Source organism: Cynocephalus volans, chromosome 11 (genome assembly GCF_027409185.1).
Source record: "Cynocephalus volans isolate mCynVol1 chromosome 11, mCynVol1.pri, whole genome shotgun sequence".
In the NCBI taxonomy this organism is placed as follows: Eukaryota; Metazoa; Chordata; class Mammalia; order Dermoptera; family Cynocephalidae; genus Cynocephalus; species Cynocephalus volans.
This window is the reverse complement of record NC_084470.1, coordinates 109,728,899-109,748,549: the sequence shown is the minus strand read 5'-3', so window position 1 is coordinate 109,748,549 and position 19,651 is coordinate 109,728,899. Positions and strand designations below refer to the sequence as shown.

The window sequence follows — 19,651 nt, the reverse complement described above, 5'->3', positions numbered from 1 at the left end:
ACTTACTAAAAGGAAAACTGTCATGTGGGTTGGGTGGTTGTTTTGGGGTTTTCATTTATTTTTGTGTTTTCCTTTATCAAAATTGTCTTTTCGGCAATTTCATATGTTTTCTCTAGCAAGAGCAACCAGGTCTGTCTTTTTCACCGTTGAACCACTGGAGCCTGGAATAGTGCCTGGCAAATGGGAGGACCTTAATAAATATTCAGCAAGTTTTACATTATAAAGGTAAAATCTGTTAACTGTGAAAAATCCTAATAGTGCCAAAGGCTACACAATAGAAGGTATTCCACATACTCATTTTTATTTGCCGACATAACATCTTCTCCATGGACACACCGTTACAATTTATCTACTTTCTACCATTTCTTTTTTGGATGCGTGTGTGTGTGTGCGCGCACGCGCGTGCGTGCATGCGTGTGCGTGTGCGTGTGTGTGTGTGTGTAAATCATCCTACTAGACAACTTGTTTTTCATTTTATTTTTTTACGTGGCCATGTATTTTGGTCATCTCTTCATAAGGCTTTAATTGTAAAGTTATACACTTGTTTGTTTATAGCTCTTTTTGAAGTGAAGAGGAAAGTTGAAGACTTGAAGAAGAATTTGAGAGGCTCTTCTTTTGTTCTTAGCAGACAAGTAAGAGGCAGAGAAATACAGGGTGAATTCCATGTACCCAAGTATAATCTGATCCTCTCATCTTTCTATAACATTGTTCACAGTAAAAATCTTAGAGTAAGAACAACCCAGGAAAAGATATGAGATACAGTAATACCACACTCAACTGAAGCTCTAGTTCATTCTTGGTGAATTAACCCTCAGGTCTATGCGGATTTAGAAATTCAAAGTAGGGGATCTCCAGTAACAACAAAATACTCAAATTAATGGGGCAAACCCCAGGAATAAAGCATATTTCTATGATTCAAAAGAAGCTATAGATTTAAATATTTAATCAACCGAATTTTCTTTCAAACTTTGACTACCACGCTTTTACTTTGTTACTTTATAAAATTATCATATTTATTTTAAACTCTAATTTATTCTCTGAAGAGGACACAGAAAAATCTAAATGTAGTACGTAAAATGCACATCTACAAAAAATACACACATGTACAGACACACATAAGAAAACAAATACTAAACGGTAGGCCTTCCAAAGAAAAGAATAATTTTTCTCTATCTCCAAGCTGAAACGTTTGTTTCACTGGACATGCTGAAATATACAAATATTTCAGGAGCTCTGACACGTCTGGAATAGTAGAATGGTGTCTAGAATTGATGGGCTCAGTTCCAGACTCCACCAGTTATTAACTGTGTGAACTCAGGCAATTTGTTTAGCACAGAATATGTGCTTACTGTTATTACTTTGCATCTGTGGTTGTTATCCCCAACTGAAAGCAAATGGAAAGCAATTTTAATATCACATTGCAAGCTTTATAGTAGAAAATAAGTCCAAAAGACAAGGTTGGAAAATAATAAAAGAGTACTCTAAACTGATGATTAATTAAAATAAAATCTCACTGTGAACCTAGTAATGAGAAGAAAAACAAAAAGACGATAGCAGCCTCTTCGTTTGTCTTCATCCTTCACCTTCTGCAAATTGTAAAGATGAAATGACCAGAACTGCTGAGCATACCTGGTGGGTTTAGCTGCACATCAGATGTGTCCTACCTTGTCTCTTCCTGTTGATGTCAAGTGGTCAGCCACGAGATATCAGAAAGTTCAGGAGTAAAGAAGTATTCTGACATCAGATTCAGGGAACTTACTGTTACCCCATCGTTTTCTGGTTTCTCTAAAATTAGTGTAATTCTCGGTACCTCTGCACCCCCCCTCCAACCTACAGCACAGGGACTCGAGCAAAGTGCCTTACCTTCTTTCAGCATGCCCACTTTTAAACACTTCATGAAGCGGCAAGCCTGGCAAGATTTACGTCTGCGCTTTGTGATTTCACATTCATTCGTGGCAGGGCAGCTATATTCTATATTACCTAAAACACAGAGTTTGAAGAAAAGAAGCTGTTAGACTTTCAAGACCCAGGAAATATCAGCATCCCAAAAGCAATGCCATATGTGTTACTCCCACTCCCCTCGCTCCCAAAAAATGCCAGGTGAGATTCATGACAAATGTCAGAAATATCTTGAAGCTGGATGCTGTGCTAAAACCAAGTGAAGACACGTTGAACACCAGGAAGACATATTTCTATGGTAAAGCCCGTCAAATGACTAAGTTTAAAATTAACCTTTTATGAACATAATCTACTTTGAAATTTCATTTGGGATCCTAAGATTCTGGAAGACTGTTACTTCACATTGGTGAAGTAAGATGCAAGTAACCGTCTTCCAGAATCTTAAGTCATCATCATCATCATGATGTTTGTTACACTATTTGCATAATTAATTCCAAACACTCAGGCTCCAGGATGATGTTATAAATAAGAATAAACTGCTACGAAATTATATTTTTAATATCAGACTTCACATCATTTATGGTAGTACCTACATATTTGAAGTAATTATGTAACCAGATGAATATCTGAATTTAACTTTGAATATTTTCAATTAGTCCTGATGCCCATGTATGGGATGTGCTCCGGGGCTGCCTACAGCTTGTAAAGAAGCTGCCTTTAAAATTTAAAATAAAGCCTTTCTCTCCTATCAGCTCTGTCACATAGTGCTTGAAGGTCTTTCGTTACTTCCTAACCCTTTCCCCCTGTGATTAAGTGCATTAGTATCTTAATGAAAATGCATTCTGTTTATTGTCCTCTTGGGAAGGGGGAGGTCATCACACCAAATGCATAAATTGTCATCAGAGACGGTCCGAGCATAATTGCAATTTTGAAGCTCCATGTTTGCAATACTCAGGGTCCGTCCAAGTCCCCTGAAACATGCGCAGATTCTAGTAATTAGCATAGAGTCTGCCTGGGACCACAGCATTGATGAAATATTTCAGAGTTAATCACACTTTGTAAACACTGATTTATATTGACTACCTTTCTCCAGACTGATGTCTCCTCATTAAATATCACATTAGTGAATTGCGGGACTGTACAAAGACTCAACTACTCAGCAACTGCTAATTCAACAGGAAGTAATACCTAACCACTTATAACTACTGAAAATTGGTTAAGTATGCATGACATTAAAAAAAAATTGTACATTATAACTTGAGATAAGCCTGTTAAAATTGTTTGACTAAATTAGCATTCTAACACAGGGCATTTATAATAATAAAAGCAACTGCTTTTTAATATGAGGTTAAATAATAAGAGTAATATTAATTGCATCAACAGAAGCAAACACCATCACCTTCCTCAGAGATGTTCCTGAGACTACACTCATAGAAAACCAAGGACAAAGGCAGGAACCAGACTGTCTGTGGCTGAGAACAAAAGGATTCAGAAACTGAACTTAGGATGAACCACTCTTCACTGCAGAGTTTCTTTAACCATTCCTGAAAATGTCTTTTGCTTCAATAGCATGTGGCTAGTAATTTTCTAAGGGTTAATTAGTTATTTCACTACCAGATCCCTCCTCTCTATATGGCTCTTAATACACTTATTTAGAAAGAAACCCAGGCCTTTGCTGTCTTAGAAAGGAATGAACGATAACTGGTTAGAAGGATCAGAAAGAAAAAAAGTTTTCCAAACAGCATTTCTTTCCTTCCTTGTGCCTGAAAAGTCAGTATGAAGTAATATTTTGCTCATTTTCCTGTATCAAGGCATGAACACCAGTCCCACTGTAGCTTTAACGCAGTGCTGGAAACGTCTACTGGAATGACCCACCACCACAAGCAAATATAATCATCTTTCTTTTCAGACTAGTTCCTCTTCCTCTTTGAAAACTGTATCCCCATCCTTCACATCCACACTCCTCTGAAAGGAACATAAATCAGGCATGTGCCAGCCACACTTGGACTGTGGCAGGCATCTCCTCGCTGGGTGCTTTGCCCCCACGTGGTCCTACTCTAATCAATGCTGCACACCACCGTCACATTCTTCTCCTGTGACTGCTTTGATCATGCCATTACCCTAATTTAAAAAAAAAAATCAATAAATTCTTATGTTGCACTGAATTAAATACAAAATTTTAGATTAGCAAACAAGGTCCTCTCCCAATCTAACTCTCATCTACTTTTCCAGCAATATTACAATTATTACCTTACATGAACTTTCTGAGGCGCCCTATTTGATTTATTCATTTTTTGCTAAGTGTCCTTCAGACCTCCCCCTGAGAATGATCTATTTTTGCCAGTCTTTTCTCCTTAAAGTTATTTCCAAAGCTCAATGCTCAACTCCAGTTCCATTTAAATCTTTCGTGGAAACTCCTCAGACCATCCCAGTAGAAAATCATTTCTTGGTTCTCCTATCTTTTTGGGTACTCTCATCATATACAGACAGGCCATATTTTGTTATATTTTTTCATATACATATTATCCATAGATGGTAAGGTACTGGAGGACAAGGGCCATTTCTTATGCAGCATAAAAATCTTCCACCAAAAGGTAGCATATAAGTAAAATAATATATTTATAATAACTTTTAGCATTTTCTTGTTATCACAAGAAATTATAGTGCTGTAATGCAGTAGTATCCATAGAATCAAATGAGCTGGATGTCCATTAGGAAGCAGTATTAAGAACACTAGTAAAATCATACCAAAAATAATCGAAAAAAAAAAAAAAGAAGGAAATCTCATTAATTTTTGAAAACCTTGAAAAGTGGAGAAACACCCCCAAATACAAAAGCTTCTGGGATGTAAAGTATGAAAAGAAAAAACTATGAAAGAGGCTTTAAAGGAAATAGAAGTACATTTCCTTTACTTCTATAAAAATAAAAGAAAAATAACATACGAAAATAATGATAGATGGTACTAAAAGAATTATGAAATTTTTATCTTCTTATAATACTTATTATTATTGACAAAATAGGTTCTCTCAGAATTGAAGCCAAATTAGAGAAAATATTTAGGAGTGATTTAATAACAGTAGCTGAATCTATGAATGACTCTTCTACTTATAACCGTGTAAAGATTTTTGGTCTTCAAAAAACAGAAGGGAATTTGTCAAATTGCCACATGAGATGTTTAGAACACATAAAAAGAAGTACTCTAGTTTCCTTTCTAACCATTACATTCCATAATTCTTCAATGACAAAGAGAAAGGTAAAGGCAGGGAAATTTTTAAAAGAGCCTTCAAATGAATTTTTGAGGCGGGAATTCTGCCTTAAGTCTCTGCTGAGTCCTCAGTGCTTATCAAAGAGCCTGGAATTTTATATCATGGCTGGGGTGAGACGTGATTTCTGGTCTTGAGAAGTCCATAGTCGCAGAGGAGACAAGACATGTCAACAGAGAGCAATGAGCTTAGTGTGTCACGTGACAGTTCTGGGTGCAGGACCCGCACGCACACACATGCAGTCTCACCAACACAGATGGCACGGTGAGGAAGGTCAGCAGGTTCTTCACACAGGAGCAAATGCTTGAACTATGATGCTATGAAAAAGGAATAAATGACGACGGTGGGCTAAAGGAATCTTCCCCCAAATATAGGAAGCGCAACAAGATTTTTGTAAAAAATTTCACTGTGGATGGATGGAAAACATAGTGGTCACAAGTGTTTTCACAAGTGATGTATTTTCAGCTTAAGTGTACAGAAGTTGTTTACAATACATCAGGCATACTTCACAAATGTTCTATTTCGATAAAGTTGTCTCGACATGTATGGATGATAACCTTGATTGCACTAAGTAACTGGTTTATATCTTGAAAAACAAATCAACATCATTCTAAATAACTTATTTGCTGGAGGAAAACCTCTCTAATTTCCAAGCCCTCCCATGGAGTTACTTAGTTCATTTTTGTTGGCTATGATCACCCACCCCACAAAGTCTTTGATCCACGCTAGAGACTACAGAGATTCTGCCCTTGAAAAACCTTTGCTAGTGCTTTTTCTATTCAATAAAGAAAGCATTTTATCCTAAAAAATGTGCTGCCCCAAGCACCTGGGTAGCAATGTTACATCTATGTTGGTAACGATTCAAAGACATTATTCCTGGTAGACCACATGATCTCTATGGGGCACTTGTTTTCCTTCGATTCACTAAAAGTGGAAACTAGACAAAACATTTCCAAAGCAACTGTGGACACCTGGAATGTTAATACTGGACAGTCATTCAGGAGGATGCAGAAGTTACTTGTCACAGCATAGGATTCTCATTTCAGACATGGAGTTTTCCTGGATTATAGCTTGCTATTTTCTGGGACAGATTTGTTAGATGGCACCAGGGACTGAATCGGGCAGCTACTGTTGACACAATTGGAATTTTCCCAATTTTGTCAATAGCTACGGAAGTGCACTATGCTGCAGAGGGAACCAGATCAAGCTCTGGATTTTTAAACCAGGCTGACAAGAATGATAGAGCAATTTATAATATCTCCTGGCGGCTTTTCAGAAAGTCCTGGGCTCTGATTACTTATTTCAGAGTCTTTTGTACAATTAGTTTGCAGGCAATATAATTTTCTCACTTACTGCTTAATAGAATCTTGCAGCTAGCTGGCGGATAGAATAACAGGGTGCATGTAAAACTCCAGCCTGGAGTGCCAGTGGATAATTTGTATATTCCTTTCAGTCACTTAATGGACTTTTACAGTTTGGCAGTGAAAAGGCTGAATGATGTAAATTAGCATGGCATCTCAAAATAAAAATATATGTCAAATCTTTACTTCCGATTCACATCACTCCCACACAGTAATGATGCATTTGTATTTATGTAGCTCCTCAGAGCTGCCCTCTTTTTCATATATACAGACATCATAATTGTAAAGCCAATTCAGAAGCATCTGTATATTTCCTCCAATTGTTTTAATTTTATTAACAGAACAAATGTCATGAGACAACCCACAGGGCACTCCAAGTGGGGTTTATCCAATTGTTTTTCGACATTAAATAATTTTAAAATAATGAGATTTGCCTTAATACACAATTACAGAGCATTGAAAATATGCAGGCAATATTCTGTAGCATTTTTGTTTTAAATGCCCTAAAGCATAAAAAAAAGAAAGAAAGAAAACCCTCTCTTTATAGGTAGTTAAGGTGTTTCCATTTTTACAGCAATACAACTTCACTTTATTTCCTTTTTTTCCTTAGTTTTAATGCTCCTTTGCTTCTAGCTACTCTGCTTATTCCACCTGAAATAGGAAAGAATACTACCTATAGCTGAGATTATATAATTTGGAATAATAATTTATTATATATCTGCAACTAAAAAAAAGTCATAATTACATCCATGAACATGTAAGTTAAGGGGGCTATTTTTTTTCTCCGAAGTTAAACTTCAAAATAAGTTACATAGGGATACTACACCCGTTCCCAAGGGATTGTGACAAATTCTTTTTTAAAAATTGACACATCGTAATTATACAAGCTTACGGGGTACATCTGATGTTTTGATACATATCTGTTGTATAATTATTGGGTTAAGGTAGTTAATGTATCAATCGCCTCATGCATTTATGATTTCTTTGTGGCAAAAACATTCAAAAGCCTCTCCTCTAGCTGTTATGTAATATACAAAACTTAACTGTTAACCATAGTCATCCTAGTGTGCCATAGAACATCAGAACTTACTCCTCCTATCTAATTAAATGACAAACACTTTTTGATTTTTCCTTTAGAACTCCACTAGAGTCACTTTACAGGCTCTAAAGTGGGTGGGGGTTGTGTTACATCTGATAGTCACCCCAAACAATTACTGCCCTCTTCATCATGACATTATACCAAATGATCTTTGTCCATTATTAAATTTTAAATCTACACTCAAAGGTCAAAGATCTGCCATCACTGAATCAATTTCAAGAATCTGCCTCAGGCTCTAAAAAAGGATCCCCCAAAATACTACATGAAATGGCAGTATCAGACTACTAAAGAGACCCCAGACCACCTGCCAAGTGTAGGTTGTGGCATACTGAGGTGGGAAGAGAGGAGTGTCACACCAGGTTAACAGTTACAGCTGGCTCTTATCAAAGAGATTTCATACATAGGATTATGTCAAAGTCTCATGTTCTTTGCCTCTGTACTGTCCCCCTCTGCCCACTAAAAAATGATGGGGGAGACAGATGGGTATAGAAAAGACCTTTCGATATTTGATTCTCGAACATTCTGTAGGATTCAATTCTGATCAGTGCCAGGCACTCTTCCATGAATGTTACATACATGAACTCCCATTTTGCAGATGAGAGATTGCGGCAGAGAGAAAGGGTAACATAGCCAGAATCACACAGCCAGCAAGTGCCAGAGGCGGGACTTGAACCGAGGCAGTCTGGAGCCAAAGTCTGTGCTCTTAGGACTAGCCTGTTAGCTCAAATGGGTAGAGTGTGTATTATAACACCAAGATCAAGGATTTGGATCCCATACCAACCAGCTGCCTAAACAAACAAAAACCAAGTTTGTACTCAAATAAAAGGCAATGCTGCCTTACTCTAATCTTTTAAAAGTAATTGATTGAATGTTGTTTAGAATAGAAATAAAAATGAGAATCCTCACTTCTGAAAGGGTACTTTGTGTAGCTGCTGCTGTTGCGATTGTGGCTGGTGGGAAAGGAAATTCTGATGCCTGACATAGGATCCTGGGAGTGAGGGGATAGGGATGGATCTTGGCATTGTCTTCTGCTGCTGTCAGACTTCTGGTGCAAGGGCAGCTGTGGGATAGGATAGGGTTGCTTTTAAAGATGGAATCTCTCAACACCTCAAAAAGAAATCCCTCAACTTGCCTCTGTACCACTATGGTTTGTGGCCAGTTTAATTCCACAGAAACCAAACACAGCATGTCACCAAAGCAACAGGTGTCAGGCTGTACACAATGCATTTTAACGATCCCAAAATAATACTATTGTTCATGACATTTAAAAAAAAGAACAATCCATAATCATGATGGTGTGTTCTGAAATGCATTTAGAAGGGAATGATAAGTATATAACAAAAATGCACTCATTGATGAAAATGATGAAGAATATAAATCTCTTTCATCCAAGGTATGCAGGAATTCAGTCTTTTTAGCTTTCAGGTGATATCTTCTTGGGAAAGACAACTCTTCTGCAGCATAAAATGCATACCCTATGTGATGTGTACACTTACTTCACCTTCACAGAAGTCCCCATAAAAGAGCTCAAAGGTGACTACTGCCACAAGGAAAGCAGAATATTTGAGCTAACCATAACCTCCAAATTTGCTGTGCCCAGTATCCAAAATCAATTTTTACATGTTCTTTCTCCACCTGCAAATTTTAAACAACTTTGCTATGAGTCTGCCTATCTCTCTTTAAAAACATACAACTAAAGAAAAAGATTTGTTAACAAAATACTCTTGGTAAAAGAAAGAAATGCCAATGAAGTCTAATGCATTCACTATCTTTGGACAGAAAAAGTTTCAACATGTACATTTTGCAGTGACAGTTACGAATTGGTTCAGTAAGTCCATATGACAAGTGTGGAGGCATTTGGATCGTACCCTATGTGACATCTTGTGATTTTCCTTGTACCTTAAACAGGTAAAAGCAAGCATAACCTTTCCTAATACTGTCCTTAAGTGTTTCCACTCTCAAATGCTATCAGTGTGCCCAGAACTTTGTCAGAAAAAGAGACATTGATATTAGTCTTCTTTTAAGATCAAGTTCACATATTTAACAAATATCTGTGTCATCTGAAATTGATACTGATTTGGGGAACTCCTTCTTGACCTAAGTGCTGGTAATTGATCTGTATGTAAACTGTAGGAGGCAGTATAACATATCGATTATGACCTAACTGTGCAGTCAAATTGGGCTCAAGTCCTGCCTGGTTCTACCATTTTCTGCGTGACTTTGGGAAAGCAAAACATTTGAAGTTACTTTCTTGGTCAGTGAAATGGGGACGGGTAATATTAATTGATACATTACTGGGCTGCTGTTGAAATTAAGTAAGATCACATATTTAAGGTTCTCAGCAGAGTGCCTGACAGAGAGTAAGAGCATTGATTATTAACAATAGTTACAAAATTTTAACTATACTCAGGGAAGGGATTTGGGATGCAGGAGAAAGAGGGACTCAGCAAGTGCCCAGGCGCTGGTTCTCGGCACGGGAGTGAGGAAATGCTAGGCAGAGGATTTCTTCAGGCCTTGTGCTGCTTGGCCAAAAAGGTACTTCGTCAGAAGCACAGGCAAACAAGCAAACCAAAAGACCACCACATGGACCTCATCGTGAAAGAAGGTGGAACATTCAAAAAGAGTCATTACCCCAAGGGTCAGGGAAGTCAGACAGGGCTGCAAGCTGGATTTGGAATAAAGCAAAGCCCAGAGGAGAGCAATGACAGCTCCCCACGTGTGCAGAGTTTGTGCCTCAAGGTTTTCCTCTCTGATACAACATCTGTACGCCTGAGCTATGGCTCTACGATAGGGACTGCAGAAAAGTGCCTGGCATTTCCCCAGGGAGGAGGAGTAAGAAAGGGGAGCACAGAGGAAAACGAGCAAGGGAGAGTGAAGGTTGGAGGCTTCCTGTCTGATGACAGTCCGGGGGAGGGGGACACAGACACCTCCTCCTCGTCATGGAATATTTGTTTAATTGTATTCTTGTCAGAGAAGAGCAGAGGTCCGGTTGTCAAGCTTTCTCTTAAAGGCCCAAATAGTAAATATTTTTGTTTTTGCAGGTCAGTCTCCGTTGTGACTCCTCAACTCTGCTGTCACAGCACAAAAGCAGCCACAGACAATACAAGAATGGGTATAGCTGTGTTCCAATAAAACTTTATTTAGCAAAGTGGATTTGGACCCCGGGGCCTTGGTTTAGCAATCTAAGATCTAAACCATATGTACAAAAGGCTACAATTTGACAAAAATATTTTATAATCTGTTACTCATTGTTTACTGTCTTGCTCACAATCCTGTAAGGTAGCTTCCCACAAGTCAGGTACAGAAATTTAAAAAGAAATCTGTGTAAATTGATAATATCTGAGAAGAACAAATGGAAGTAGTTAGAAGGCTTTTGCTTGTACAGTCTACAAAAGTTGGAGTTGTTGTCCACATATAACACAGCCTCAAGAATCTGGGGGACAGAGACGGTGTTCCAGAAGCAAGAAGATACCTTGGAAGTAGAAAGATGCTTTGGAGGCAAAGGAAAATAAAAATGGTGCACTCAAGGACAAAACATTGGGCTAGATTCATTCCTTTGAGGATTCCTGTACTGTGCTTACCTCTGATCTTCTTCAAAATGGAAACTATGTAAACAGTATGCTCTGAAAAAACGAATATCAGAATGCAGATTGGGATATGCTTTCAGATTTGTGCTAAAGATACATTCTGGTTTTAAGCTCCAAATTCTAAATTAATCAAGATTTCCTTGTACTAAATTATCTTTCTGGTATTCTCAGAGAAGTCCTTAGAAAAGTATACAAAAATATGGTTATTTCTTTAAGTTTGTTCAAAACAAGATAAAACCAGATTAAATTCCAAAGACTATAACACATTTTTTAAAATAAGGACTAAAAAAGAACGGGTTTTTTTTCTCCTTATTACTAGTATTCATCATTAAGGAAAAAAAAGGAATCAATCCTGAGCTGCCCTCTGTTGTGATCACAAAGTTTATGCAAATTGACATCATTCTCACATCAAAACAGGAGGAGAAATAAGCCTCTTTGCTCCTGAAATCAAGAATTGAAGAGAAAGTGTTATCAGTGGCGGGCATTGAGATACACTCTTAGGATCATTCTAAGACTATCAACCAAAAACTAGTTGGAGAAATGAGTGTCAGCAGACAAAAATCCAGGAAAATGAGACAGACACCTGATATGGTAATACTGAAGAGTTGAACTCTCAAGCTCCACATTTAAGAATTTTCTGAAAATGAATTACAAAACATTAGGCATGTATAAAATTTAGTTCTGACTGTCTCTTTCCTAAAAATCTTCAATATTATCTAATAATAACTTTTAGAATATTATTAATTCCCCATTTTAATTTTATTTTAACAACTTAATGGAAAATTTTGTTCACGGGCTAAAATCTCTCAAGAAAAATATAGTTTAAAATTATTCAATGCTTTACAAGCTTCTAAAATATAAATGTATAACGAGGGGGTTAAGAGCACAGCTCTGAGTTCATATTGTCTAGGACCCAATTGTTGTTTGGGCAATTTATTCTTTTTGCCTCAAGTTCCAAATCCATAAAATAATATATAATAATAGTAGTACCTACTTCATTAGGATGATGGAAAAATTAAATAACATAATTAACATAAAGCACTTAGAACAATGGGTGGCACACCGTAAAAACTAATACATTCATTGCTATTATTACAAATCAACAAATTCGTCCTCTATTACTGGCATAAAGGCATTGTATTGAATTCAAGAGGTTGAAAACTATGTACATTGTCCAATTCCACATCTATAAAATAATACAATACTAATAGTAGTACCTACTTCATTAGGATAATGAAAAAATAAGATAATTAATGTAAAGCCTAAGGAGATAAAAGATTAGAATTTCAAATTTGGGGAATATCTGAAACCCCTCAGAAATATTTAAATACCTAAATCACACCCATTAGGATGGTCATTATTTTAAAAAAAAGAAAAAGAAAATAAGTGATGAGAAGGATGTAGAGAAATTAGAACCCTTGTTCTCTGTTGCTGGGAATGTAAAATGATGTAAAATGGTACACCCGCTATGGAAAACAGTATGGCAGTTCCTCAAAAAATTAAAAAGAGTTATCACATGATTTAGCAATCCCACTTCTTGGAATATGTCCAAAAGAATTGAAAATAGGATCTCGAACAGATATTTGCACACCTATGTTCATTTTGGCATTATTTACAGTAGACGAGAGGCGAAAGCAACCTATATGTCCATAGACAGATGAATGGATGAAGAAAATGTGCTATATATGTTGTTGTTGTTATAATTATTATTATTATTATTATTATCATTAATAGTCAGTCTTAAAAAAGAAATCCTGTCATACACAACAATGTGGATATACCCTGAGGACATCATGTTAAGTGAAATCAGCCAGTCACAAAAAGACAAATACTGCATGATTCTACTTATATGAGGCATCTAGAGTAGTCAAATTCATAGACACAGAAAGTAGGATACTGGTTGCTAGGGACTGGTGGTGGAGGGAATAGAGGAGTTGTTGTTTAATGAGTACAGGGCTTTAATGCAGCTTATAATGTAAGTGAATTAATGCACTTTATAACTTCTAAGACATTATCTAAGGTTACCAAGTACTATATCAGAAAAATGAATAACTGCCCTGGCTTTACCAAGCAAAGAAAAAACTCTGACCCATGCCATTGAACCCTACCCTGCCATACCCACAATCTACCCCAGAGTCTTGCAGCTTAACTGTTAACAAGAACCCACATTCCCTTGCCTCTGGATTTAGCAAACCATATCAAGTCACATGAACTCCTAAAACTAATTACCACAAAAAGTGACCCAAATCTGTGGGAACTTCTGACAACAGAATTTCCATCCCTCATTTTTGTTTTCTTTCCTTTTCTTTAGGGTGAACATTCTATAATCTACTGGATTTCGCCATAACCAATTTTGAGTTTCTGAAAGATTTGTTTTATTATATAATTATTTTAACATATGTATAAAAACATGTAGTTTGAAAAATATAAAACACCACTATATTTATATAAATATAAAGTACTGTTTTGTACTCAAGCATTTCATATGTTGCTCTGTAGACTGGGCTATTCTAACAAGGTCTGAAAGAAACTGGCTTATTTGTCAAGACTTGGTTCTGGGTTAAGGGAGAGCAGGAAAGAGTGAAGGAAAGATTGGAATGTTCAGAGAGGCTCAATGCCTTTGTCTGGGAGTTTATCTTGTAATCAAAGAAAAGCCTCCAACACCTTCATCAAAACAGTCATCAGATAATACTGATTAAGGATGGCACATCCTCAGGGGAAAGTCCAGTGATCCACAGGCAAATTATCAGCCGCACCCCACTTCCTAAGAAGTCCCAGCCCAAATGTTAAATTCCACCTTGCGAAAAGGCAGGCAAGCCAATGGTATTTTTATGAGGATGAATTGGGATTGATCTCAAACACATTACATGAATGTCAAACGTGAACACATAACATGAACGTCAGCTTTTTCTCAGCACTTGTTTTCTGTGTCCTTCTCAACAGTTACTTACTGGGAAAGCTCCTGGACTTTATGGGTTGTAGGTTGGGGCAGGGTAAGGAAAAAGAATTACCCACAAAATCCTAAGAAGACATGGGAATGCAAGGGCTTCCCTTCCGTAAGAGAAGGACTGAATCAGGAACAGGTACATCTGAGCAGCCAGGTGGGTCAGGTGAGGGGATCTTACCACCCTGGAAGCAGAGAGGCCCACAGGGCTCAGGCCAGCTCCACCCACAATGCACACTGGAAGAGCAGCTTTCCTTCCACGCAGTACCGCTGAGGACACTGGCCGAGTGAGCTATGCGGAATCAATTTTACTTTCTGAATGCAGAGGTGTTTATTAAAGAAAACGTTTACAAAAATAAATAAGAGTATAGGCTCTGCATATACTCTTAACTCTGCATATGTAAAGATAACTTATTTTCTTGGATTTTGTAATGTAGGCCATATCATAGTATATCAATGGAGATATATTAGAAGTTCAGTTAAAGTATAAAGATAGAACTAAGTTAAGAAATTATGAAAAAGCTTGTCTTTTTATTAAATGCAACTATCATAAATTATTGATATTGCTACTATAAAATATCTTTTTGAAAATAAATAGAAATAAATGTACAGTATCTGCAGGGGATACATTTCAAAACCCCCAGAGGATGCATGAAACCGCAAACAGTACCAAACCCTATACTCTCTATATACTATGTTTTTTTCTATACATAAATAATTATGATAAAGTTTAATTTATACAGTAGGCACACAGAGAGATTAACAACAGTAACTAATAATAAAACAGAACTATTACAACAATATATTGTAATAAAAGTTATGTGAATGTGATCTCTCTCACTCTCTTGAAATATCTTAATATTTTTGGACCACAATTGACCACAGGTAACTGAAACTTCAGAAGTGAACCCATGAAAAAGGGGGAACTAGTGGAATGTAATATTAACAGAGGAACATAAAATACATACTATCACTTCTTCCCCACCTCTGTGAAGTAGCAGAGACAGTAAGAGAGAGGGCCACCCATTCTGCAAATACATTGCTGGGAAAGTGAATTTTGTTTGCCTAATTCAACAGTGATCTGTACTTGGGCATTTTAACATGGCATTAAAAGTGTCACTGCAAATTCATTTCCTCTCTGAATTCCCTTAGCATATACCCCTTACATGCGATAGGTTCTTACCCAGTGTCATCCAACCGGAAAATATACCCTGTGAGTCAAAAGATAAAATGATGTGCCGATTTTAAGTTACTTCCAAAATACAGTAACATAATACTATGAGTTTAATAAACATATAAATGACACCAGAGACTCTGCTGTCTGAAAATTTGAGTTTCTAACATATAAAAAACAAAAATATAGTAAGGGTCATTAAATTTTCTTCTATTTTCCTTTCCTCGATCACAGATCCACCATGCAATTTAATCTCTGAAAATAATCACTGTGATTTTATACAACCCCAAGATCCAACTTTTTTTTTATCAGCCACTCTGTTATTTTATCTTAATTTACATTAATTTTGTTTTCTGATTAGCCAATATACACACACACATACATATACATATATGTATATATACATACACAAATGTATATGTCATAGTGCTCATAAATGTGTAATTTTAAAAGGCTTAAAATATGCAGAGAAAAGAGACTAGAAAACTCAGATCCTTGAAAATTAAAAAATTTTATAAAAACAGAGATAACAGACTTTATCATCATCATGACAGAGAACTTGGTTTCAGTTGAAATAAGTGATGTATATGAGAAGCTGCCTGGGAAATCCTCTGGAGTAAAACTTGTAAATCAATGTTGCCTACAAGGAAAATAAAGAGAGGGTGTTTTGGTTTAGAAGTTACCCAAATCCAGCCTTGGGCTTGTTTTTGTATGAACCCAAGTTCTGAGTGGTTTTTATATTTTTAAAAGCTTAAAAAACAAAACAAAACAAAACAAAGAACATGGGAGAGAAGGCATGTGGCACACAGATTCTAATATATTTAAACTGTCTAATTTACTTTCTGGCCTTTTATTAGAAAAAGTCAGCAGACCAGTAGCTTTTCAACAACCTTAGAAGGGATGACAATTTAGGTCAATTCTTGAAAGTCAGAACAAATCACAGGAAAGACATCACTACTCATTTATCCCAAGTGGTTCCACTAAGTCAAAGCCAAGAGAAATGAAATTGTAAGTTATGCTGTTTTTAGGACATCCATCCACACAATGTATCTTCACCAACACGGAAAGTCTGCAATACTAACTCTTACTATTAAAATAGACACTGAAGCTAACTACTAAAATAGCAAGAGTAGAATAATATTTGTCATTTATAACTTAGCATCATTAATACACTTAAAAAATCAGTCAAAATTGGCATCAAATGCAAGAAAAAGTAAAAAACTAAATTAAACTTAAAACAAAATTAAGTTCTGAGTTAAAGCAAGTGAATTATAGCCATTTCTTTTGAAAACATTACTTCTATATTTAACATTGCATTCAAGCTGATAATCACTGAGATTCATCAAATCAATTTAGACATTTCCATATTATTTGGATTTTAATTTTAGAACATATTAGAGTGTTAAAGCTGCTATTTACTATAAATTGGAGTAATTATTTTCTCTAAAATTTATTTAAGTAGAAATTATTTTATTATTTTCCTCTGGACAGTTCACACAATACACAGACACTCTGTAAGTTCTTATTTCCTCCACAGCTGCAGATATTCTATTCTAAGACTGAAATCGCAAATGACAGCAAAGCAACTGTGATACAAGAAAGATCCTCTAGGACTGCACTGCCTGCTTCAGGAAGGAGTCAGACAATTCATAATGTGGAAAAGAAGTTGGAAGCACTAGATTCAAGGGCTATATGCCCATAGGCCTTTAGCATATGGCTTGCAGGCAAATGCCTAATTTTGAATGCCCCATCAATGTCACTTTTAGACCAAGATTATAAAAAGCCTCTGCCTGAGGGCCCTGGGCTTTAGGAGGCATCCATAGTACAAGGAGCTCATTAAAGGTGCTAATGGGACAAGCCCAGCTGGAGCCATCCCCTGTGTTCCCCATGATCTTGAGTACCTACACCTTCAAATTCCCAGCTAAATCACCACAAGCTCATTCCAGGGCCTGGGAGGGCCTCTCTCCTGGGTCCATCTGCTGCAAACCGGACTGAACTGAATGTGTGCATATTATGGGATCCGTACATGGTCAAGGGACAACTGTTTGGAAGGCGCTGCTGGGCCTTGGACACATGGGCAGGGGTGTCCACACTATGTGCAAGACAAGATTGGGAGGTGGAGGGGATGAAAGGAAAGAGGGTGGGCTGCAGGCTAAGCTTTCCTTGTACTCTCCTTCTGACATAAAACTCCTAGGAGTCTATGACTGAAAAATAAAAAGCTGGCCTCCCAGGCAATGATTAACAGTACAAGTGCTTCAAACGGTTCATGGAAAAATAGAATTAAAAGATTATACAAATCTTTCCATGAACTTTTTGAAGACCCCTTGTATATTTGGTCAAATAAGAAACTACAACATATTTTACTCAGCAGTTTATCTTGATTTATAAGTTTTATGTATTTATACTCATGTATGGTATGTGGTATTCAGCATCCTCCTGTCCCAGGTCCCACAGTGTTCAGAGTGGACTTAGTTCTCCTAACGTCATTCCCACATCTCACGCTGCAGACATTTTACTTCTTTGGCTCCTTAATCCCACATATGAAGCTTAACTGTGAATCTGATGTTTTATGCAAGTTCCAAGATTCAGCCTCCCTTTTTGATTTACACAGTTTCCCATCCATATTCACAGGGGGAAGAAAGTTAATTGATCACCATAAAACTAAATGAAACCAAACAAATCCCAGGCAGTCCATTTCAATGCCTCCCAGCATAAAAGGGCACCACTGGTGAGAAATGGCTATACAGAGAAATAATTTATTATCACAGCTAGAGGGTGGGTAACTGTGTGGAAAGTAAAATACATGTAACCTAGAAGGCAAGGTCAGCATCAAAGACAACTCTTTGTGCTAGAATATTTGAACCATCCAGAGCTTGAGTATCCCAGTCATATTCCTATTATCAACCAAAGTTAATAATTTATTGAACACTTACTATGAGTCAGGCACTTGGAAATACATTCTCTAATCTAATCCTCATCACCTGGGAAATGGAGGCACAGAGAGGTTAAGGTCCCATTGCTGGTAAATGGCCAACATTTGTGCCTGGTTATATGAATCTAAACCCATGCTATAACAACTAGATCTTAAAAATCCCATAGTCTGAAATATATCATCTCCTCTTTCTAGATGTGACATAAGAATGCCTTATCTCCAGCACTAGAGTGAGCAGTTGGAATGGCTATGTTTCCTACACAATGAAAAAAATATATGAAAATTATTTTTCTTATTCTTATATAGAAATAAAAACTTCAGCAGGTTAGTATATTGTACATTAAATAATGAAACATGTATTGATCTTTTTGGGATATAAAGATGTTTCCTTCTCCTGCCTCCTTAACAAGAGCCCAGGGAAAACTCTAAAGAGGAAGTTCTAACAAAACGAAACAAAAAAAATCTCCATTCATTTGTGTATTGATGCCAGAACTGGAATGGGAAGAAAAAAAAAATCAAAATAATGATATTACACCCTAAAAAAATTAATATGCTTAGAAAATGACAATGAAATCATTGCTGCCATTGCAAACTCTCCGGATGATAGGACAGAACTGTCAAAGTCCTTTAAAAAAGTATTTTGGTCATCAAAACAAAACAAAACAAAGTAACCTTGACTTCTACCTAAGTGCTGACCCAACTGAATAGTTTTTCAATGATAACTTGGAAACAGTCAATAAATAAAATATGCCTTTCTGGTTGACTTTCACCGAAATCTATGATTAATTATCTTTCACAATGAAATACCACATTCAGCTCTAAAAAGAACAATTCTCATTACTTTGCTCAGGATATGCTCTAGATATATGTTCTTTGGGCTCCAAGTTTAAGAAATATTTTGCTTGACTTTTTAAACTTATATTTATTACACACCTGATAACCAATCCTAAAAAGAAATTATTGTAATAAGAAATAAAGATTCTAAAGGGGCAATATTGTGCACGAATGTGTCTTGGATGCACACATCCCTTAGTCAAGTCAATGAGAGCAGAACCAGGCCCTGGTGAGGCAGAAGTCACACTTACATAACGTCCTGGCCATTTGGGTCCTGAGGCAGTACAAAGACTGGTTCTCAAGGGGAGTTACATAATCTCTTCTCATTCCCTGGAGACCTTTAAGGGAGGGAGCGACTAGTATCTGTCAGGGGTAGTTTGGCTGCAATGCTGCCTGCAGAAGTGAGAATGGAGTCTATGGCCCCCTTCGGCATGGGAATAAAAGTCTGTGGTGATACGTAATGTTCAGGCTACTTTCAATATCTTTGGAGTTCAATCGCTATCACTATTTGGCCACAGAAAGGAGGGGCTGTTCCAATCTTCCTTACAATTACCGCCC

The 19,651-nt window shown here is 36.8% G+C and overlaps 1 protein-coding gene across 17 annotated transcripts in view; it reads right to left on the bottom strand.

Annotated features, from left to right (window-relative positions):
- The window catches only part of ESRRG (estrogen related receptor gamma), a 546,637-nt gene that overhangs the window by 144,327 nt on the left and 382,659 nt on the right, over positions 1–19,651 (bottom strand). For all 17 annotated transcript variants that reach the window (XM_063113805.1, XM_063113797.1, XM_063113800.1 and 14 more), the window contains one exon: positions 1,864–1,980. In XM_063113805.1, coding sequence (XP_062969875.1) covers positions 1,864–1,980 — 117 coding nt within the window. The remainder of the gene's footprint in view (positions 1–1,863; positions 1,981–19,651) is intronic.